General features: G+C 41.4%; 1 protein-coding gene across 1 annotated transcript in view; it reads left to right on the forward strand.

Moving 5' to 3' along the window:
* Positions 1–24,043, forward strand: part of syngap1b (synaptic Ras GTPase activating protein 1b) — a gene marked incomplete at its 5' end in the record, with an annotated part of 121,118 nt that overhangs the window by 71,760 nt on the left and 25,315 nt on the right. Inside the window, 9 exons of the mRNA XM_080039749.1 lie at positions 9,489–9,580; positions 13,751–13,872; positions 18,117–18,270; positions 18,675–18,773; positions 20,845–21,084; positions 22,194–22,529; positions 22,678–22,822; positions 23,376–23,520; positions 23,688–23,924. Of these exons, the coding sequence (XP_079895875.1) occupies positions 9,489–9,580; positions 13,751–13,872; positions 18,117–18,270; positions 18,675–18,773; positions 20,845–21,084; positions 22,194–22,529; positions 22,678–22,822; positions 23,376–23,520; positions 23,688–23,924 (1,570 nt within the window). The remainder of the gene's footprint in view (positions 1–9,488; positions 9,581–13,750; positions 13,873–18,116; positions 18,271–18,674; positions 18,774–20,844; positions 21,085–22,193; positions 22,530–22,677; positions 22,823–23,375; positions 23,521–23,687; positions 23,925–24,043) is intronic.

The following is a 24,043-nucleotide window of genomic DNA, read 5'->3' on the forward strand; positions in this document are numbered from 1 at the left end:
GTTAACCTCTGTTCCATTAGCTTCTGTTACTCTGTGCAGTCTCTCATTAACAATTCATTACATCTGTCTTTCTAAATATATGGGGTTTCTTTTTCCGCATTGTAACACGAATATGCCTCCACTACAGCACTTACTGGAGAGGTCTTCATGATTTTACGTTACAGAAAACAATTACTTTGTTAGCTAAGAACTACATCCCAACTGAGAATAGGAAAGCAAATTTGTCATTATAATGTCATATTGTCCTTATTTCATCATTATTTTTGCTGTAATCTTTCTGTAAAGAGCTTTACACTTATACATCATTCAGTTATTCATGTCCTCCTCATGTCTACTTAGCCCCTCAACTTGGCCCTCTTTTGTTATGCTGTGACTTATGTGTAATGCTTTTGGGAAATCATAACATACACTACTTTTGAGAGAGTCTCTGATCCAAGGCTAAGTCATTGAATTATATTTTGAATCAGGTTTGCTCCTTTGAAACAGAACAAGGAGGTTTTGGGTTTTCTCAAAGAGTCATGCCCTAAAAAACAATGCGTCCTACATTTCCATTTCATAACTTGCTAGTGTCTTTCATTGGTTGAATACACACATCTCTCAAATGCCACAGTTCAAGTACATAACACAGGCTCTCTGTATAATATCTGAGGTCTCATGCTACTTAAGAAAGATCCTCCACATTCATTCAAGACATTGTACAAGCAAGTAGTACTCCTCATGGTGATTGAACGGATGGGCGGCTGTGTAATCGCAGGGTTAGTGGTTCAATCCCTGCCTCCTGCCACATGTCGAAGTGTCCCTGGGCAAGACACTGAACCCCATGTTGCTCCCTATGAGTGTGTATGGATGGCTTAGTGAGAGGCAAACAATGTACTTGGATCAGCCTTATAATGTCTGATGGGCAGCAGCCTCTGCCATCAGTGTGTGAATGTGTGTGAAAGGGGTGAATGTGACGGAAGTGTAAAGCGCTTTGAGTGGTCGTTTAACTAGAATCGCGCTATACAAGTATATAAGACCATTTATCATCTGAACAAAACTTTGGTTTTGTTGTGTTGGTTGATCAGATCAAGACATTTCAAGCTTTTTTGGGGGAAATTGTGATTTCTCACAGATATTTCAAGGACTGAAATATGATTCATCACTAATGATAATCATTGTTGGATGCAGCTGTATTTATATGCACCACCATCACAGTTATGTTGTACACTCTACAAATCACTGATGTATCATTCAGGGAAACATACTGTTGCTGTCTGCACCACTGTCCATTAGGACACCATTGTTCAGAGACATTCATTATCGGTGTTTAAAATCTGTGCAAGCGCTTCTCAGCACTAATACACATTTAACCTTTTGTAGATTGGATTGAGCAGCCACTGGAGAGCCTTATCAGCTCAGCAAGAGACCAAGACTTATACAGATGAATTATTCTAAAAAAAAAAACGCTGAAAAATGCTCTGTACATGTAGCTACTGTAAGGAACGAACCCCTTGCGGCGCTAAGTGCCTTGCTTTTACCTGCTGGGCTTATGGACGACAACATTTATACATAGAATTATGTAATGCGAGCCTCCGATGTAGCCACTGTTGCTGCTGCTGCTGCTCTCTGCTTTAAACACAGGAGAGAGACTGTGTTGCATTTGTAGTCACAGTTCATGGATCAAAAGCAAACAGGGAGCCAACCAGTGTTCTATCATAACAAAGGCAAACATACAAAAAGCCCTGAGCGTTTCGGCGCTATTAAGACTCCCACTCTTCCTCTCCAGCCTCCATCTATTGCTGTTGTTCACCCTCTCTCTCTATTCTCTCTCTCTCTCTCTCTCTCTCTCTTTCTCTCCATCCAACACCCCCTTCTTCTGTGCACACCCACCCTCTCTTGTTGCTGCTCCCCCCAGATGCATTTCCTCCATTTCTCTCTCTTCCTTTTTTCTGTTTTCCTCCCTTCTTTCTGTCTTTCTGCCTTCACTCCATACAGTCTTTCTCTCGCTCCGTCCCACCTACTCCTACACGAACACTTACCAACCGCCCCCGCACATACACACTCTGTGCTGCTTTGCTGTTTTTTTTTTACCAACCTCTTACTCGCGTGTGTCTACATCCCTCCCTCCTACTCTTTTAACTGTGTGTGTGTTTGTGTGTATGTGTGGTGTGTGTGTTTCGCTCTCTCTCTCTCGCTCTCTCTCTCTCTCTCTCTCTCTCTCTCTCTCTCTCTCTCTCTCTCTCCGTGGGTCTAAGCTGGAAGCGGTTGCCACCCACACATTCTCTCTTCAGCTTTCAGCCTGACATCAGATTTACATTCACAATGAGCAAGCGCAGCATTCCGCATGTTGGTTATAGCACATGGCAATGCACACCAACATGTGAACACACTGACTGGTCGATAGCACACGTGAACACATGTGCCCCTTCTATACTGTGTTGTACTGTGTGTGAGATTCAAGGTTTTCTCTATGGCTCCAAGGCTGAGAAAAAAAACAGCCAATCAAACCAGTCGATGAAATCAGGTGATGTAGATGTAGAAAAGCAATTGACAACAATGTTTGGATCATCAGTTAATCCTTTAGGTGCAAATATATTTTTTTTTCTATTTCTTTTTTGACTTTTTTTCTTTTTTCTTTCTTCACCCAAGCTTCACTTTCTTAATTTGCATATTGACGTGTCCAGAATCAAGATTACGAGAGCCCCTTCATAATACCATGTGTGAATGCAAACGGCTATGATGAAACATCATTATCCGTTTCCCATTTTTTCACTACTCCCTTTTAAAAGGACACTCAAAAGTTTACTCTCAGTCTCAACAGTAAATAGAAATTATGAATCATGAAATATCGTCTTTTGAATCATTACTGACAGCTGTTATGTCGTAGGACTGTAATTCTCTAAAAAAAAATCTATCAAATGGGGCCGTGTCAGTGAATTTCACAATCATAATTGAGTCTCATTTGGGATGACAGTGATCTGTGAGTTTATTCCAAAGGATTTTGGGCGAGACACTTTTTTCTTTCTTTCTTTTTCATTATCTATTACATTTTAAATTGCCACCTGACTATCTTCTCACAAGCCGGAATAACATTTCAACACAGTGATAGTCAGAAAGAGCAACAAGAACTATTGTTATATCAGCGCATGAATGATTTATGAAGCAGTTGAATATTTGAGACAAGCACGTCTACCTGTGCATGACCCCAGCCAGACTGAACCACTATCTCCTGTGACATAACGGTGTCTCAGCCAGGCTGCTTTGTTCAAGTCTGTTATTCAAGCCTTCACAACATCTCCAAACCATATTTACATAATGGCATTTTAAAACAGGTTCAACAAGCACATTCAAGAACAATTGCCTTCATACTTTCATTGTCAGTCATCAACAGTAATACCAATTCAATTATTTGCTGTGATCTATCAAGGGTTTTTGTGGTTGCCTAACACATTCCTCTGTTCAGTGTGTGTGTGTGTGTGTGTGTGTGTGTGTGTGTGTGTGTGTGTGTGTGTGTGTGTGTGTGTGTGTGTGTGTGTAAAGCATTTACCTTGTAGTATATACAGCAAAATATTAATAGCCAAAATGTGTGCACAAATACCCAAGTATTCTCATTCTCTAGTCAAAGCTCCATTGTAAAGTATGTTTCAAAATAAAAGATCCTTAAGAAAAAAAAATTGCCATGGCAACGTAACACAGAGCCTGGGTTGGCATCAAAAGAGAGAGAGAGTGAGATTTAAATGGACCTATCCAGTCTTATTTTTTTCGTTGCAAACTTGTGCTTTTGTGAAGGCTTTTAATAAAAGCTAAAGCCTAATGGCTTTGCTTAATTTTAGGCAACCATTAAAGTGAGAACGCAGGTGTTGACAAAGAAAGACACAAGGACAACGATCAGGCCATTTCTTTCTGAGTTAAAATGCTCCTCCGCTTATTAACCTGCCGACTCCATCAATCTCAATTTAACATCCTTCCATAAAGACTGTGGATCAGATGAGTTATACTGTGATTCTGAATGTCTTTGCACACACTGCGTACCACATTTCTCCACTCTGTGCGTGATAAGTGTAAAAAGAAGCAGGTAAGGCATGTTATGTTTGAGAAGTGAATTTTTGGTCTGCATTCAAGTTGAAGAGTACCAATTTTCCAGTATGCGAAATCTGCTCTCGGCGCCTACTCTAAAACCAAATTAGAGCTAATGCAGCATGTGGAGTGAGCCCAGGTGCATGTTTAAATATATAGAGGCCTCCCAGACCCATGTGACTTCTTCATTCTGGGTTCAAATCTTGTCCAAAGGCCTTTTATGTCAATATCATATTTATTTCATGTTTTAAAGCAGAATGTTTGTGTCGGACTATAGACTTTCAAGATATTGCAACAACTTCATTTCAAAAATCATCATCATATTTATATTTATCTTTATTTACATTAATATTCCCTTTTTATATTGCTCTCATGGCATGTGAACTTTTTTAATAATTTTTGCAGGGTGACTTCATTACATTACTTAACATCTGTCCACCTAACCACAGGAAAACAAGTATTTTGGCTAATTCTGGCACATTAATAGCATTATTCAATATGTTCACTTTAATGAACTAATATTTAAATGAATGAATAATATACTTAATTGGTAATTAGTTAGATGAATATCATGCACAGCTATGGACGGTAACACTGAAGTCAGTCCTGTTGCAGTCAAACATATGTTTTTCTTGTATGTTTGCAAGGAATATCAGTGCAGGGAGTTTAAAGGCATGAAGATGCATTGAAGGGCTTATTGTGCTCCTGTGTGTCTTTAAATTATGCTTGTGATTTATCTACAAACTGTAAATCAACAGTATTTTGCCCTCTGTGGCCAATCCTACTAAATTACAAGAGACACGATTAGTATTGTATGTTATATTAGCCTCAAAATCTCTTTGGAGATTAAGAATTTGACAGCGCAGGGGACTCTTGCTCAGCACTTCCTGAATGAAATATAATGTAAACACAAACTACTGCAAATGGCTCTGTACAAACATAATGCTTAGTAAGACAGTGTATCACTTGAGAATAGTAAGCATCATAGAGTTTAGTTCTGCTGTTTACGGATCCCTTGGGAATTAAACAACATGCTCTAACTTTCTATAAAATTCATTTATCCATCTGTTTATTCCAGCATGGCAGTCAGTATATTCTCTGAGGCTTTATGTCTCGTTTGGATTATTATTATTTTTTTTATCTTGTAACTTTCTTAATCTAAAAAAAATCAGTGATTAGAGGGACCGTAAACCAAATTCCAATTTTTCGAGTCGATTTTTTTTAGTCGCCAGTTTAGGCCAAATATTTTTTTCATTTTGTGGTGTATCCTGTTTTTTTTTGTGTGTGTTTGCTACTTTTAATGAATACTCTATACTGCTAATATAAAACAACTCCAGACATATTCATTTCAACATTCAGCACCGGAGCTGAAATTATTGGAGCAGTGAAAGTGGGGCGAGGTGCAGGAGCAACAACGCCGTTAAAAAATTTAGCAGCTAAAAAATTTAAAGTTGAAATAATATGATGAGATCCGACCTCAGCTTCATGACGAATGACTCGAAAATCATAGACATATAGGTCATAGTGTCACACATAAACTTTCAGACATAGAAAAAGTAGGCCAACAACAACAACAGCTGCCACTAGCTAAAACAGACAAAGACTTGGTTGATTTCCAGCAGAAATAAAATAATCCTGCCCCAATGAAACCCTCCATTGGAGGACATAATCAAACATGTGCTCTCTCTCAATCTCATGACTTCCACATTGGCCACCAAAATGTGTTTTCCCCCCTAAGGGTTAGGACAGCACACCAACTCCCAGACGGCTTGTTTTTTTCTGATCTCGCTGTCCCTTGCCTACTGAGACGTAAATCACCATTTTGTCTTTTTGGCACAATCTGCACCACTAGGACAAACTAATTAGTATTGGGAAACAATATATTCCAAGGTGGATCTTGATATCACTGTTCGGAGGCCTTTTTAATTGAAATGGCTGCAGTTATGATTCAAACAGAAATCTGGTGTAACCTCCCAGCCAAACAGAATAACACCCACGATGATTGTTGTGAGCTAACACTTCCTGCAGAGTAACACACACCTAACAAACTGTGAGTAGTCAGTGTGAGCGGGTGATTGAAGCTACGCCAGCTAAATTAAGAATATTGGAAGGAAAAGCTTCCTAAGTGAATAGCCCAAAACTCCAATCAGTGACTTGAAATTCTTGTAAAATGTCCCTAGAGACAAAATTAAATCATTTGTGTGTCATATTCCTGAATCTTTTTTATTGTTAGAAAAAGCGCTTATGTAACCCTTTTACAATATAACATTTTGAGATTGAAATTAACTTCTCATACAATTACAATCAACTGTCAAAACTGCTCTTGCCAGCCTTTAATGGAGCTAGAAGTAGAGTCACCCTTACTGTGATTTCTCGGTAACCCTTTCACACAAGAACCGTACTCTCTCAGATTTAATTTAGACGGCTCCTCCACCAGCCGTCAGTCATCCAGCCAGCATAAGCAACATTGAGTTCTTGAAAAGCACTATATGCTTTTCATCTATATGGTTATTAATATACCCTAGTTTGATCTGATAGTTTTGAGGCTATGGGCAAGGAGACACTGGCATTGCTTGATGTCTCGGCTGGGTGACAAACCCTCTTTGTGGTCATATTTTTCCCTCCCTGCGGTGGGTTGGCTAAAATGTTAGGATTGCAGACCGCGAGATGGACAGGTTTTGTGCTGAAAAGATTGCCATTTGGACAGGTGAATGAAAGAGAGTGAGGGGAGAAGGGGCGATACAGATAAAGGTATTAAATGGAGGGTTCTAGATTCTATCTGAGGAGAGGCTGCTGCTGAAGCAAGTAGTGGGTGCAAGGAGGAGAAAGAAAATGAGAGAGAGAAGGAGAGAGAGAGATCACGGGCTGTGGAGAGGTAGAGGGATAAATGCACAATTTGAATTATGTAAAATAGCTGCGTGGGAGAAGAGAAGAGGTGTGTGTCTGAGTATTAGTGTGACTGTGTGTCAGAAGAGGCTCAGAGAGAGAGAGAGAGAGAGAGACTGGAGACAGACAGCATGAACAACACACATAGTCAGGCTGCAATTCTGGATAGCTATATACAAGAAATTGGAATGATCACATACAAGTGTAACCAACTTGTGTTTTGCTGGTTACTCTTTACTATAAGGGTACATTAATTAACTGTTAATGTTTAGTTTATGCTTAATAAGCATTAACTAATCATACATAACTGCTTAGCTAATGCTTGATAAGCAGTTACTAAACGCCAATAACTAAGCATTAACTAATGTAAATTAATTAATAAAAAGAATAGTATACGTATTAGATAACACTAAATGAATGTACCCTCATTGTAAAGTGTTACCAGGGTTATTCCTTGAATACATGAAAAGGAAACAGAGAAATAATTAAATGTGCAGATATGTAAAGTATAGGCTTTGATATGGTCTCGCTGGAGTTCTGTGACCAAGCATATGATCATCTAATCAGGGCTTCTACACAGGGCGGTCACCCTGGCTTTATTAGACAAGGGATGGCTATGTCTTCATCTGGTGGAAATTTGCACTTCTCATAACTTAAAGTCTTCACTGCTCAGTCAAAAGCTGGTACCTTGTTTGAACTCCCTTTTCTGAGCCGTGCTGGCTGGCTGCGGGCTCTAGTGGTGGTAACGTCAGCCTGTCTGAAATATCTGACACAACTATTGGAAGTATTAGCATGAAATTTGGCTCAGAAATGAAGGCTCCACTCTGGATCAAATGAAAGCTCACACCACATACCTTCAAGGCTAATGACATGCCAGTCCGCTGCACTTTGTGTGTGTATAGAAAGGGAATAGAAAAAGAAGCTGGAAAGATATTAGACTGCTGGGTGATATGAAACGTCCATGCTCAACCTCCGTACTGTACATCTATTTCATTTTGAATCCCTCCAAACCCTGTCAATGGCATGCCTCTATTAAGATGAAAAATCATTCAACGTACATGATATAGATATACATAACTGTTGAGACTTTAAACAAAATGTGGAAGTATGTTTTGCAGGTTTTGTTTAGGCTTCAGCGATCATGTTGCTTCTTTTTATGTGTGTGCGTGTGACCTCTTTATTTTTGTAACGACACACTTGCCACAGCAATGAAGCAGTTTGAAAGTGCTCCATTTAGATACAGTATATAAATACGATTTTAAAATACCTTGAAAATTGAACAATAAAATGTACAGTATAAACATATACATACATTCATATAAGTAAAAGTTTAACCGTTAAAAACATCAACAAACTAGTGGAGGATAATCCATGTTGGCAGCCACACCTTATCATCTGCTATTTTGCTTTAGAAGTCTACCGTCATTTTGCAATTTCTTACTGTACGAGCCACTCAGAGATGTAGTTTGTGGCCGAAATGTTTTATTGATTTTTAGAAGCGCTGCAAGCTGTGTAATTCTGTGAAGCCCGACGGCTATTTGTGACTGTCTCGAAAGCCACTTTCATCATAGGGTGCATGTACGGGAGGTTGCCTTACTCACACTGTTGTGGAGACTGATGTACAGTTTTGACACTTCATTGATTTTTATGACGTTGAAAGGACAAGGGATTTGGGAAGATGAAGGCTTGTTTGAACTACAGTATATCTATGCAAACTATGTGTTATTTTTAATGCAGTTTGTTGTTGCTGAGATGGGTAAAAAGATCAACCAGGTCAACCAGGCCACCTGTGTTTAGTTGCCTGTGTTCTCTTAACTGTACATCTACACTCAAGCGTAAAACAGGAGTTTATTCCCTTACTGACTCAGTGCATTAGGCACCGAATCGTGGACGGAAGTCAATAAGTGCTTTGTTTGTTTAATGCTCACTCCTCTCCATTCACGCTTCCCCACGGGACATCCCCTCTTCCATCCTTTCAACATATGCACACTGTTAAAATTCACCTCATCTGATGTCCAGACAGAAAATCTATCTCTCCAGTAGTCTCTCGCCCACTTTGTCAACCTTTTTTCCTCTGCAGATGATGTTGTGTGTGTGTGTGTGTGTGTGTGTGTGTGTGTGTGTGTGTGTGTGTGTGTGTGTGTGTGTGTGTGTGTGTGTGTGTGTGTGTGTGTGTGTGTGTGTGTGTGTGTGTGTGTGTGTGTGTGTGTGTGTGTGTGTGTGTGTGTGTGTGTGTGTGTGTGTGTGTGTGTGTGCCTGTGTAGCAATGAAAGCGGCGGCAGTACTAGTGGATGGGTGTGCGACCCCGACATAGTCTTATTTCTGCCTCGCTCACCCTTGACCTCTATCATTCCTCGAGGCGGACTTGTCAATTACAGCTCTCTCCCGTAGCTGTTTATTTTCCACAATGGCCTTGTCTTACTTTCTCCACATCCTCTCGCTTCTACCTGTGTCTGGGCACCACAGTTATTTTCGCACTGCTATGTCTGATATGTCTTAGCATTTAACCTGTGTGGACCTCATCTCTTTCTCTTCTCTTTTCATAGACCCTCGCGCCCGGCGGAAGAGCATAGCCACGGGGAAGCAGCCCAGCATGGAGGTCCCTCCCTCTGCCCCCATTCAACCCTTCCGACAATCCGTGAGTAACCCCCCCTGTTCCCGGCCTCGCTCGCTGCCTCCCTCCCTCTCTCTCTCCCTCCCCGCTCACCCTGCCCCGCCGCACACCTGTGGGCGCAGGGCCAGTGGCACCCCGCCTCACCCATTCCCCCTCCCCTTAGCGGTCTCCCCTTCCCTAGCCTTGTACCAGCAGCAGCAGCAAAAGCAGCACATGGTCTGCAAAGCGCAATGCCCCAGCACGCCCCCGATGCCCCGCTCGCTGCCCCTCTCCCCCTCTCTGTCCTTCAGCCTGCCCCGCTCGCCCGCCCCCTCCTTCTCCTCCACCCCCTTCTTGTACTGGGGCGGGGACTGGAGGGCGGCCGGTTCGAGTCCAGTGGCAGGAGGCGGACCGGTAATTGCATCGTTGCCCCCCGTGGAGGTATGTGACAAAAAAACATGGCCGAAGATGAGAGACGCTGGCTATATTTACATGTGTGTTAAAATGGTCAGATAACTAGGTCTTAGTCAGAAAAGGTTCAAGTTTCTCCAGCATTTGCATTGAAACAATGGAAGCATCTCACTGCTATCATTTGTGGCCTGTGCGCAGAATTATTGGAACAGTGGAAAGACCCTTACCAGTGTATTTGCACATTTTAACGTCTGCTAAAACACTTTCATCTCATTCTGAAATGAATGGAACCCAATGGACAGCCTGGACCTGTAGGCAAACTATGTCAACGTCTGTACAACAGAAACACGGTTTACAAAAAGTTTAAAGGGTGATGAACAGTAAATGTGATTTGTAGTAAATAGATCAGAAAACACAGAAAACACCCGGTATGATGATGTCAATAAAACTGATGCAATATAACACAATGTTCTGTCACTGTTACACCTGGGATCACTGTGACTCCTATTTTAAACTAGAGACAACTGTGACTGTAGAGGGAGAGAGGCACTGTCTGTCTGTGGCCACAAATGATCTGTTTATTGTTTTATTCATGGCCACATCAAACCCAATCACAAGGAATCAAACCTGCACACAAAGGAACTTAAAGAATAGATCGGTGACTTTCTTATTAGATTTGTGCCAGTGGCCTGTGTTGCCCATCTCTTTTCTATTATTTCTTCTGGCGTTTGCACACTGGCAGTGTAGCTGGAAATAGGACAAGCCATGTTTTACTCCCTTGACTGCAGACTATTTGCAACCCATTCACTGTTGCAGTACCAAAAACATCTTTCCCAGACTAGAATATTACAGAAGCCAGATATTCCCTTAGAGTGGATGTGAAGTCACAGTTTTGCTTTTGGTCAAAGTTATTCTGTTTCACCATTACTTATTGAAGATGAGTGTTTTCATATTAATATTTTAGGTTTTACTCTTAGGGTAAGTCGGCTACAAAGGGTGGGAGGAGTGTCACAGCATGAACTTGGGATGACTTTAAATTTAGCTTACTGTTAATCAGACACGCTCTACTTTTGCTCCCTGAGTTTAGTCTTTAAGGCAATGCCTCCTCCTCCCAGGCAACATGGGTACACCATTAACACAACACCACGCTTGAACAGATGAGTTTCCTTGAGGAAAAACTTGAGAAAAAATATCTCTATAATTACTGCCGTTTTATGAACCGCATTAGGCACAGCATTACACTTTGTCAACCAGAAAGACACAGTCCGACAGAATTGACACTGATGACAGTCACGAGACGGTAGCTGATCAGTGGGATGATGGAAATATTGAGAGCCTTTACTGGAGTAAACATAGCATCACTGCAATATTAAAATACTCCATTAGGAAGGGAAACAAGGAAAGTCCTCAGATAACAATTCCCACTTAAGTAAAAGTATCTAAGTAGCATATAATTGGCTAAATGTACCAACGTGTTTAAATTAGCAGAAGTGATAATGCAGTAGAATGGCCCCTGTGAGTATTATAGGTTTGAAACTAACGTCTATAGAAAAGGAAAAAATAAACCTTGTGTTGAATTTCCCACAGCCTAAAGGGGACTCCACTTTTATCCTTTTTTTTTTCTGTCGGGCCAAAAGTTCCAAACCCAAAGAAGTAAAATGTAATCTCATGCACAGTATGACAAATATAAAGGAGCAAGTCCCCTTTTCTGAGCAGCTAGAACCAGCAATCATTTGGCATTTTTGTCCAATAAAATGACAATTTCTCTATTATCACAATAATAATTCATTTTTTTAGTCGATTGACCAACCGATCCTTGCAAGTCTACTGAATCATATAATTGTATTATTGTAACCAATGTTTGAATTTGTAGGTAGAATTTTAGCCTTGTTTTTGGTCAAGGTGCAGCTACTTTGTTTAACCGTTGGGCAGTTACAATGTAATCTGTTACTGAAGTCAAATAAATGTAGTTGAGTAAAAAGTAGAAAATGTTTCTTTGAAATGTAGTAAGGTACTCAAGTGAAGTACACACCTGTATTTTGTTATATCACACCACTGGGGTTGATTAGCCGGTAGCTAGCCCAGACAGCAGTTCAATTCATTTTAAAATTACATACAACTACTGCATTTGGATAGTGGAAACAGCAAATGACTTCTGTTCTTGAATGCAATGTAGAAGATCAAAATGCAACCATTTGAAGATTAAGTGTATGTTCCAGTTCATTTTCAGTATTACCTCACTGTATCGTGGTTTGTTGTGTATACTTTTGAGATTTAAAGTGTCAGACGAGGCGGCTAATCAAATCAGATCTAGTCATGCAGGCTATCAGCTGGGGACCAGCAGATGGAGCCAAGTCTTTAGTCATATCCTCAAGACAAGCTTCAGAAGCAATTGACTCATGCCAGATGACAAGGTGTCGTTTCCCTCAAGTCACTCTCCCACCGTACAATGCTGTTATGCTAAAGGAATATCAATATATTACTGAGTATTGAGGAGGCACCTGGAGGCTGGATGGGTGAATCTTTTATAGTGCTACATAAGAGGAGATACAAAAAAAATATGTTTCTTGCATGTTTTGACCTCCAAACTATACCTCACAGCTAACAAGGTTAAGAGCGTGAAAACAGCTTTGAAACTTGACATGTAGGCCTATAGTCTATAAACGTAACATTATTGTTGTCAAGGTTTTTAAATGATGTTAGCCGGCTGAACAATCTCATTTGATTGGGAAATGTCACGTCTTTTTAATGGAGTGTCACTTTTTTCCAAGGTATTTGTAATAAGGTGACACATAGTATCGCTTTACTGATCATGACTCAAAGAGAGAAATGTGTCTTTAAACAAATGGAACAGGTGAAAGTGACATTATCTTCCCTTTTGCTCACTTGCTTTTTTCAAATTTTATGACACAAATGTCTTGTTTGACTCGTCCCCCCTTTGAATGGATCAGTTTAAAGGACACTGTTGTCAGAACTGGTCACGGTTAAAATAACTGTTCAACTTTGTCCAATCAGGTTGGGCTGTAGGGCTGGACGGACTGTCCCAATAACCACAACAGTGTCCCACTAATAATATTATGTAATATGTGTGCTTCAGTGACGGGATGTGCTCATTAATCAAGCATGTCCTACTGAGCTATGATTAACTGACCAGGCACTTGTAGAACAGGATATTACCCCATATACATCAGAAGCACTTGACTACTAACTTCAAGACTTCAAGTGTGTGTTATTGGGATGGACCACACGTCATGTTCTTCCTTATCATTTAACAATTTCCTGTTTCAGTGTGTCAGATTGTTTTATTTGATAATGCGAGGAAGCTTGTGTAGGACAAACTGCAAACTGAATGCCTTTTGAGACTTGTTCTGCCGAGTGTGTTGTCTGACTGTATGGCACACTACTGCCCACCACAGGATCTGTTATGACACTGCACTTAGGTGGACACGTGTGGGTGTATGATAATAAAATGTACCTTGTGCTCTCCCCCCATCACGCATCATGTGTTTCATGTGTGTGTGTGTGTGTGTGTGTGTGTGTGTGTGTGTGTGTGTGTGTGTGTCTCCATCTGAATTTTGGTGTTACTTTAATACATCTCACACATCGTCTCCATGGGAACCCATCTGTCCTCATTTTAATATCACTATTTCGCCTTAAACCATACAACCTTACTCTTCTAAATCAATCCATCGTTTCATGTCCATCTCATCTTTTGTCGTGTAACTTCGCGCCATACACGCTCTCTCCCTCTCTCCCTCCATCCGTTTGCCCATATTTTGACACCTCTCACTCCACCGGCTCCAGAGTTTCCTCAGTAGAAGGTTGAAGGGCTCCATCAAGAGGGCCAAGAGTCAGCCCAAACTGGACCGCACCAGCAGTTTCCGCCACATGATCCTCCCCCGCTTCCGCAGTGCCGACCAAGAAAGGTCAGTGAGAGTGATTTCAAGCATTTCTATATGGATTAATCAGATGTGTTAATCTATCACAACAACTGGGTTTTATTGATTTATGAAATCTGTGTGTGTGTGTGCGCGTGAAAACTCTCTTTACCGTCTTTGACAATGTGTTTAATTTAAAAAAAATGTTTTACTACAGTCCAACCCATTCAGAATCACATAGGAAAAAATGCAGGTCAGTGAATTGGGAAGCTGCTAAAATCTAAGTCTCTGTCGACGGCTTTCTATCTCTCTATATTTCTATCCATCTCGGTCTGTCTTTGTCAATCTATCTCCCTATCTCCATCCATCAGTGTCATACGTTGTTGTTTATTTTACACTCTGGTGTCCCACCTCTGTCACCTATAATTAAAACACTGTTTTATCTGCCGGTGCGATGAAATAACTCCCCCCTCCTTCTCTCTCCATGGCAACCAACAGACAGCCATATGGTGGCTGTACAGACCATAATGAGTCAGTGGGAGATTTGCTTAATTATACCTCCTCTGTATCGTGCACATAGTCGAAAGCAGCAGCACATAATTCTTCAGCCACAACATCACAAGAGGTACATGGCTAGTTCTATTGGCAATTTATTTTTATTTTTACACGACATCAAATTGACCCTAAGGAGAAAAAGTAAGAAACAAGATTATATACTATATTAAATGTAAAGTTCCGATAGTTATCCTATAATATTTGTGATATTTCATACCTACTTTTGCAATACTTCATTAGAAAAGGAGGTGTCCTCAGTATTATTTCCCATTTTTGATGAATCTGACTATTATTTTTGGATTAATGAATTACAGTATTTGCTTGATATGTTAAATGTATCAAAATACTGAAATATCACAAATTTAGAAAATCTGAATCTCACAAAGTGTTTATTCATTTCTTCCAACCAACAGTTCAAACCCCAAAGATACTCAATTTACTGTCACATACTGTAAGAAGATAAGGAAAATCAGCAAACCATCACAACTCACAAGCATTGGGAGTGTTTAACGATTGACAGATTGTCTCTAAATAGTTCAACACATTTCTCAGTTGACGGACAGTTCTAGCCTTTCATTTTCCCCACTAGCCAGCTACAGCTGAAATAAGCTCTTACTTCCGATGTGGACAAGGTCATCCTGATAAGCTAAACGCGAGGGGCAAAAGTGCACTCAGGTGACTCAGGAGTTCACCCAAACACTTTTTTCTGAGCCGAGCGTCTGCCAAGGTGTGTTTCCACGTGATGATTTATTCATTTGGGAAGGTGTGCGGATGTCTGTTATCCCCAGCTGGTGTGTGATTGGAGAGACAGAAGCGGCCATGGGAAGTCAAGGTTGTTTTGCCATTTTCACAGCTCTTTGCTTCACTGTGGATGTTGATTCTGTCAGGGATGCTGGCAAACATCTGCAGCTTTGTTTATTATTATTATTATTATTATTCCCTCCTCTTTTCAGTTCTTTTTTTTTAATCTGTATTTATCCAGCGAGGGTTGGCTGAGGAGATGTCATTTTTTTTCTCACAATGGAATACAATTTCCTGCAGCAATAAAATGTTGCCTCTGAGCTCCTGAACAGGCTCTAAACTCGCAATGATTAGTTTGGGATGTTGTTTTTGGATTCTTACTTTTAATTGATTCTTTATACGAATGCCTAATGGCTCCAAGAGTTTCCTACCCTGATAAAATACTGCAGGTCACCCTGTCGTATTATAGCTCCTGCTGCGACTCTTACATAAATAACTGTTTATCTTCGCCTGCTTTTCAGCACAGTGTCCTTTGATGACGTAAATGCAGTTAAAATAACTTTCTGTCCTCCAAAGTCTAATCTGTACTTTTATATCGATTAATCTGTTGAGTCCTTTTTTTAAATTAATAGATTCATTGTTTGTCTTATAAAATATCAACATTCTCTGGTAGAAATATTGGATTCATTTTAAAGGTGCATTGTGTCAAAGGCACTAGCATTTTTTCAGAACAGACTTGATTGTAACAGTAATACTGTAAGTTAAATTTCTTTGTGTAGTGTTGGTTAACCGACCGGTTCTGCTTTAGTTCACGGCAGCAACGCACAAAAAACTTGACACAACATTAGAAGTTATGTGTCAGCTAATTAGATCCCGGCGTCCTGCCCTATCAATGGTTCCAGTGCTTTACGAAGGTTTTTCTCTTAGATGTGTTTTTTTTTTCAGTCGTGATGTGTTCAAAATATAATCTGCACGACTTTTGCAGTTTGTGTGTGTGTGTGTGTGTGTGTGTGTGTGTGTGTGTGTGTGTGTGTGTGTGTGTGTGTGTGTGTGTTGTCTTTTCAAGTTTGACTCTTCAGCTGCCCACAGAGACTTCACGTAGACCTTCTCTTATACCTCCAGGACTCTTGCTCTCTTCTCGATCCCTCTATCCTCCCCGACGCTCACACATCCTCCTTCACCACTAATCCGTGCTCTCGCTTTCTCGCTCTCCAAAGGATCCACTGTTTACATATTCAACGTGATTTCCTCTGAGAGGTCTTCTCTCTCTCTCTCTCTCTCTCTTGCCCTCACCCCTCCGTCTCTCAGTCCTTCCCTCTCTCACAACCTCTCCTGACCTCCTCCGCTCTTCCTCTCCTCTCCTCTGTATTCCCCCCTTTAATCTGACTCATTCCTTTGGGTCTATTTTTATCTCCCTCTCTCTCAGTGTGTGTGTTTCGCTTCCCCCGTCCCTTACATGTAATCAGTGCACTGTTGATGAGCGTTATGATCGAACGTTGGCAAAAGCAAGTGCCAGCACAGAGGAGAAGCTGAGAGTCGGGACAGCAGCCAGAGGATATACTCTATCTTTTCCATCTTTTCTTTTTTTTTCACATTTCCATCCCTCCCTTTTCTTGTCTGAGAGGCTTGGACACACCTGACCATCCGTGCTCGCTCTCTGGTTAGACCCACTGTCATTGTACATCTGTCCTAGTGACCATGGGACTAGTCTGTGATTTTACATGTTTCTCTGTGTGTGCTTGTGTGCGTGTGTGTGTGTGTGTGCGTGTGTGCGTGTGTGTGTGTGTGTGTGTGTGTGTGTGTGTGGGAGTAACTGTGTAGGTGAACATGATGGATGGGCTTGCAGCAGCGGAAGAGCCCTGTTCACTTGTTAGTGCGAGCCCTTTGCCCATGTGTGTGTCAGGATAAATTCTGCTATTAAGGATGATCTTTAAATATCGTGTGTAGTTCAAATGTTTTGCCTGGAGGGGAATGACTTCATATCCGTAAAGACAGCTATGGTAAAACTTAAAATAGACAAAAACTGTGAAAGGCATTGTGAAAAACTATCCCTCTGATTGTGGGTGGCACGATACAAGCTCTAATTTACATTTCAAACACGGTTCTTGGTAGCATTTCAGAGTAGGTGCATGGATTTTCTTGAAGATTCAACTAATGAACCTGGTGGCATTAGGAGCTTTATCAGTCGGTCCACTTTACACCTGCCTGTTAAATCATTAACAATGGATATTTTCAAATGGTTCATTATTTTTTATTGCCTGAAGTGTAGGTCTGCTCTTTCTCACTCTCTCTTTGCCTCGTAGCAGTAGCACTATAATAAGGCTTTACTATTCAATAATTGAGGGCTGTTAATAGCCAAAACAGCTCAAATGATAGAAAAGTATACGATGATTAAGTCTGAGTAGGAAACAACTTAGCAGAAACTACTGAAATCTAAAATATGATTTGCCACCATCTGTCTAAAAATGATTTATTTTTTCTGGGAAGGGCTACCTGGTCATTCTTACCATGTGCAGGATACAGTTTTAATAGTAGACATTTTCACTACGTTGTATTTTCTTTTTCTAAATTGTATTATGTGTGTTTGAGTATTGTCACTATAGCATTTTGTATTCTGTACTTCGATTATCTTTGCTTAATGCTTTTAGGAGGGAGGGGTCTGAGATCATTTGAACCTTTTTATTTTGGAAAGCACTTTCACAATTATTATATGAAATATTTTGTCATTTTTATCACCAGCTGAATGTCATTATCGACATGGTTCATCGTGTTATATCATACTTATACGGCTGTTTGTTAGTTCACAGATATACGTATGAAAAGAGACTGTAGGTTTGTTCAACAGCAGACACTGGCTTTCATGATTAACAATGTACCTTCATACATTAACAGTCCTTTGTTCTTCTATAGGGAACTGGAGTGTAATGCCACCTTTAATCTAAAGGGCCTCCCCCCTCTCCAACACCTAACCCCAACCTGTCTCTCCCACTATACAGGACCCGTTTGATGCAGAGCTTCAAAGAGTCCCACTCCCATGAGTCCTTGCTGTCTCCCAGCAGCGCTGCCGAGGCACTGGACCTCACCCTGGACGAGGATGCCATCATCAAACCTGTCCACTCCAGCATCCTGGGACAAGAGTACTGCTTTGAGGTGAGAACTGAGCGGAGGACAGACAACAGCACACTCTCACTCACACACACACACACAGTGCAAGTGAACAAGAGCAGTAAAAAAAGCACTAATGTTGTTCCACCCTGACAAGTGACAGTGACGTGAAAGAGACTGTGAAATGAAAATGTTTTTTTTTATTTGTTTTTTTTACATGTGAACAAATGAAAAGAAAGGAGAACACTGAAATGAGCCCTAGTCGCCTACACATTATGCTGCAGGAGTCAGTCAAGCTTTTTTTTCCCATCACCTTTTTTCCATTAGCCGAACATGACAGAGGGTTGAGAGTGAATGCAAAGACATTATTTTGCCGCCTTTTAGTCTCCCGTCTCCATAGTTACTAATGGCTGTGGTTGTTGAATTTACCATTGGCTATATCACCTCAGGTGACAACGACATCGGGAACCAAGTGCTTTGCGTGTCGCTCAGCTGCAGAGAGAGACAAATGGATCGAGAACCTGCAGAGAGCTGTCAAGCCCAACAAGGTGAGGGGAGAGAAAGGGATGCGGTAGAGGAAGACAAGAAAAAAGGATGATCCCTCTGTCTGTGTGTCTCTCTCTCTCCTCCCCGTCTCCCGTTGTTGTCTTGTTTTCTCCAATGAGAGCGCACCGCTTCATTTCTCTGTGTGAACTCCATCCTCGTTTCTGTGTGTGTCTGTGTTGAACACTTTCGTAGCAAATATTAAAGCCACACGAAGGTAGTGTTGCAGGGCGGAGGATTACAAAAAAATACCTTGATATCCACAAATAGGGTAACATGATGTCAGTGAATTGCGCACAGCAGACTTGTGTTTACCAAGCCGACATGTCTGTGATACTTGATCCTAAAGGAATTTAAAAAGCACAAGAGACAAAAGATCAAACAACACAGAGACAATAGGGCTCACGCAACGACCACTTGTGCCATGTATGAGTAATTTAAGACATTTGTGGTGAATATCAAAATGTTCTCGCATGAGGCCCAATGTTGGTGTGCCAGTGTTTGATTACAGTGAATTAGTGCAGATGGTATCCTCTCCTTTTATGCAGCTCTACAATACGATTTAAGCAGTGATGATGATGTATTTTCACATAAATATCTTTAAGGTACTGTGACTTTAAATCCATTCTCACAGCTTGAAAAAAAAAAACACACACTCACAAAAAAATCCCAGCCCTTCATATCTCCTAAAAAAAACAATATCCCTTAATTTTGTACCCAGATTTCCTAGTAAATGTGTCCCATATCTCCGCTCTGTGTTATTAATATGAGATATGAGGCTTTTGAAGGCGACCAGGGGGGGGGGGGACTAGGAGTTATTAAGAACTGACCGAGATGAAACATCACTGAATGCCTGGCCAGATGCTTGTGCCGCGGGGGTCCTGGCTGAGTCATGGAGCTCCAAGGACTCCACGCAGGGGCTCTATCCCAAATCCCCCCCCCCCTCCCCCCAAAACAACACGCACGGTGCATTTCAGACCAGATGCATCGACAGAGATAAGGCTCGCTGCTCACTGAGACAATGATTACCGTTATGCCTCTTAACTTTTCCCCGGGCCGTTTAATTCCCTCTTTGAGCTTTGATTGGTTAGCTCATTTACAAGGAGATCGACCACTTCAACCTGCTTTTAGTGTTTTGTTTGTTTATTTGATGGTAAATTTGAGATACACCACCAACTAGGGGAGATTTAACACAATATCAAGATTGAGGACTCAAGCCCATGCTGCTGCTGTTTGCACTGTATGTGTACCGATCAAACTGAGCCACCAGATGCCCCGGCACATTCAAACTCAGGGGTTTTGGTATTAATTATGCCTAGTGTTTGGCTCTGGTTATCAAAGAACTTGCAAATAGAGAACTTAAAAAAAACTGTGGATCTAGCTGATCCTCCCGTATTGAGTCTTCTTAATTAGAACTTAAACAGTCAGACGCAAACAGGGGGCTTATGACAATGGCTTTTGAGCTCCATCATTGAAATGACTCAGCCCCCCCGTTTCTCCGCACCATCAACTCTCTCCTCCCAAGGGCATGTCAAATATAGCTCTGTGATCATGATTAGCAAGTGTAGCTGTCTTCAGAAAAACATTACCACCATTGTTCGTCCCTCGTCTTTGCAGCACATGTGCATTGTGTCATGTGTGTCTTTGTACGTTCAAGTGGATTACTTTTTTTCACCCACTGAGACCACTCTTCTATACCTTTTATCCATCCTGTCTTCTTCCATCTTGCTTTTCTCTCTGTGACCTGTCACGCTGCCTTCTGTCTCTGTATTCAAGTCCAGAGTTGAGAGCAATTTATCAAGCACAGCCGACAATCCACAGCAAGCTCAACCACCATGTCGCCAGCCATTTCTTTCTCTGTCATTTATTCTGTTCTCCTGCAGGCTGACCTGCTGTCGCCCTTTTTATTCACACGCTCCGTCTCTCTTTCCATATCTCTGAACTTTTTTAATTCTTTGCCGTTTGTCATATGTCCCCCCACTGTATCGTTTCATCTCCTCTTTGCTAAAGCCTTTTAATGACTTCATTACTCGGTGCACTTTACCTCGTTTGACCCGACTTCCCTCTCCCACGCAGGACAACAGCCGGAGGGTGGACAATGTGCTCAAACTGTGGATCATCGAGGCACGCGAGCTGCCGGCCAAGAAGCGCTACTACTGCGAACTGTGTCTGGACGACATGCTGTACGCACGCACCACCAGCAAGCCCCGCACCGACACCGTCTTCTGGGGCGAGCACTTTGAGTTCAACAACCTGCCAGCCGTCCGCAACCTACGCCTTCATCTATACAAGGAGACGGACAAGAAGAGACGCAAGGTGACAGGAGGGATCTGTAGGCTTAACATAGAGGGTTTGGAGAATGTTGAGGTTTGTTCGTAATGATAAACCCACGGAGTCTGTTATCACCTGAAACTGCAACTCCCCTCTGCCTTATACATTCAGCTCATAGAACAGCTGTCCACCACACAATTTTAGAGTATTGGTTCACTCTTGCTGCTCTCATAGTGTTATTTATGGCGGCAGCAGGCAGTTGTTTTAAGCCAAGAAGCTTAACACTACCTGCTCAGCACCAAACAATGGACAGACACAGTTAGTGACCAGATGGGGAGCCTAGTGGAGCTTTAGACAACTAAAGACTAAGTCAAATATTCACTCTCTGTTGGACATTTCAAACATCGCTCAGGTTGCCAAGTTTGAAAAATAAAAAAAATAAAAAAAATCTTATCAACCCTGGCGCATCCCCCATTCTCCTGACAACATTTTTGCTATTGTAAAAGCAATGTAGCTTATAAGAGCGCCAGTTCAACAAAAACACACTATGAGGAAGTAACATTACGCACAATTGCAATGTCATTCACTTGGTTATAATGAAATAGCCAATAGCCAAATGGGGTCAGGTCTGTGGTGTCTCTGCTTTTGTCATATGCAGTATTGGCTTGATTACAACAATGGTAACAGATATACCAAGTCTATAGTTTGGGTTGAAGGAAAGGCCAGCGTCTTCGGACTGCAGGCTCAAGAGAGACACACACCAGAAAATGATAATTGATTAAGTAATCACTGAGTCATTGTCATGGATCAACAACCCCATCAGACCCCTGCAGATATGCAGCATTACAGCCAATCTTTTTTTGTTTTGTTTGCCTATTTGGTTCAGTCACTTTTAAAAACATTACATTTATTAAGCAACAGCATTATTATTAAGACACGAGTGGCATCACCAAAGCAGCCAACTACTGTCTAGCTTCAAAAAACCCTCCAGGGATCCAGCGTTAGTCTTGCTACCCGTTATACAATTACATCCAATGCTAAAGCTTTAGATGAACTTTTTTTGACACATTAGACTTCAACATAATTTTTTTAATAATATCTTTACATGCAGTTTGTGAGACATGCTTATCTTGGCTATGTTTCTTCCCCTTAAGGAGAAGAGCACTTACTTAGGACTTGTGAGCATCCCCATCTCAAGCATCACTGGCCGTCAGTTTGTGGAGCAGTGGTACCCGGTCATCCAGCCCAGCGTCCTCACCAAGGGAGCCGGCGGCGGAGGGGGGAAGATCATCAACGCATCCCTACGCCTCAAATCCCGCTTCCAGACCATGAACATCCTGCCTATGGAGCTGTACAAGGAGTTTGCAGAGTACGTCACCAATAACTACCGCACCCTGTGTGCTGTGCTGGAGCCCGTGCTGAGTGTCAAGAGCAAAGAGGAAGTGGCCTGTGCGCTGGTGCATATACTGCAGAGCACGGGGAAAGCTAAGGTAAGGGACACCGCTATTTGACTTATCTGTGTGTGTGAAACGAAAATCGAAAAACAGAGCTTTGTCAGTCTTATCTAGTCATATGTTATATTTCTGCTTTACATCTTGTGTATAATGAAGAACAAAAACAAAATTCTTTTTTTCGCAGGACTTCCTGTCAGACATGGCGATGTGCGAGGTAGACAGGTTCATAGACCGAGAACACCTTATCTTCAGAGAGAACACTCTGGCCACCAAAGCCATAGAAGAGTACCTCAAACTGATTGGACACAAGTACCTCAAAGATGCTATAGGTGAGGCCAAACAGTGGGGCTTTTTGAGTTTTGTCACTGTATGAATTTTATCAACTGCAATTTTCACACCAATATGAAATTAATTTAAAATTCAGAAGATGAACTTTTGAAAGGTTTGAATTGACAACACTTTTAATTAAAGGGAAAATCCTCCATAAGATAAGCTGCCTTATTGTTTGTTGCCTTAAGACATTGTTTGGTTTTGTGGGGGGGGAGTTCTTTTTCAAACAAACCCAGAGTCAGATTGTTCTTTTTATATATCAGCACACAGTTTGATTGGAGTTGGAGTGCATGATGTCTATAGTGAACATGTTGGCCAATTATCCTGCCACCCAGTTCTCCTGGCTTTGTTTTTGAGTCATACCTATTTATTGAAACTGCAACATGTCTTGTGGAAATGCATGCAATTGGCGTGTCTCTATTTCTCCCACAATGGATTTATTTTTGTATTACTAATTTTTTCAGTTTTTTGCTTTCTGTACGAACAGCACTGGACATAATAATGGTGATTGTTTCCACCATTTTGCTGTTACTAATGAAATGTCATTCGTAGGGGAGTTCATAAGGGCCTTGTATGAGTCAGAGGAAAATTGCGAAGTGGATCCCATGAGAACACCACCCTCGGTGCTCGCAGACCACCAAGCCAATCTCCGAATGTGCTGTGAACTAGCACTCTGCAAGATCGTTAACTCCAATTGGTGAGTAGTTGGCAAAAATGAAAAATCCTTTGTATTGACCGTGTTTATTCCTCTCTGTTATTTAAAAAAAAATCATGAGACTACAGATTATTTTGCAGGAAACCCAAGAAACTCTGAATCTCTGCCTATTGTTTTAGATCCTAACATATAGTACATCCCCTTCACAGTGTTTTCCCTCGAGAGCTGAAGGAGGTCTTTGCCTCCTGGAGAGTGCGCTGTGCTGAGAGAGGTCGGGAAGACATCGCCGACCGCCTCATCAGTGGTTCCCTCTTCCTGCGTTTCCTGTGTCCTGCCATCATGTCCCCGTCGCTCTTCAACCTCACCCAGGAGTATCCCGACGAGCAGACCTCACGCACGCTCACCCTCATCGCCAAAATAGTGCAAAATCTGGCCAATTTCTCCAAGTCAGTTATATTTCAGTATATTAACAGCTTTTACACTGTGCATCAAGTCACTAGTCACTACACTGCTGTGTGCTATACAGTATCTAACATATCTTGAATTACGATAACAAAAGAAGCTT

This window comes from Ammodytes marinus (assembly GCF_949987685.1).
Source record: "Ammodytes marinus genome assembly, chromosome: 13".
NCBI classification, from domain to species: Eukaryota; Metazoa; Chordata; class Actinopteri; order Uranoscopiformes; family Ammodytidae; genus Ammodytes; species Ammodytes marinus.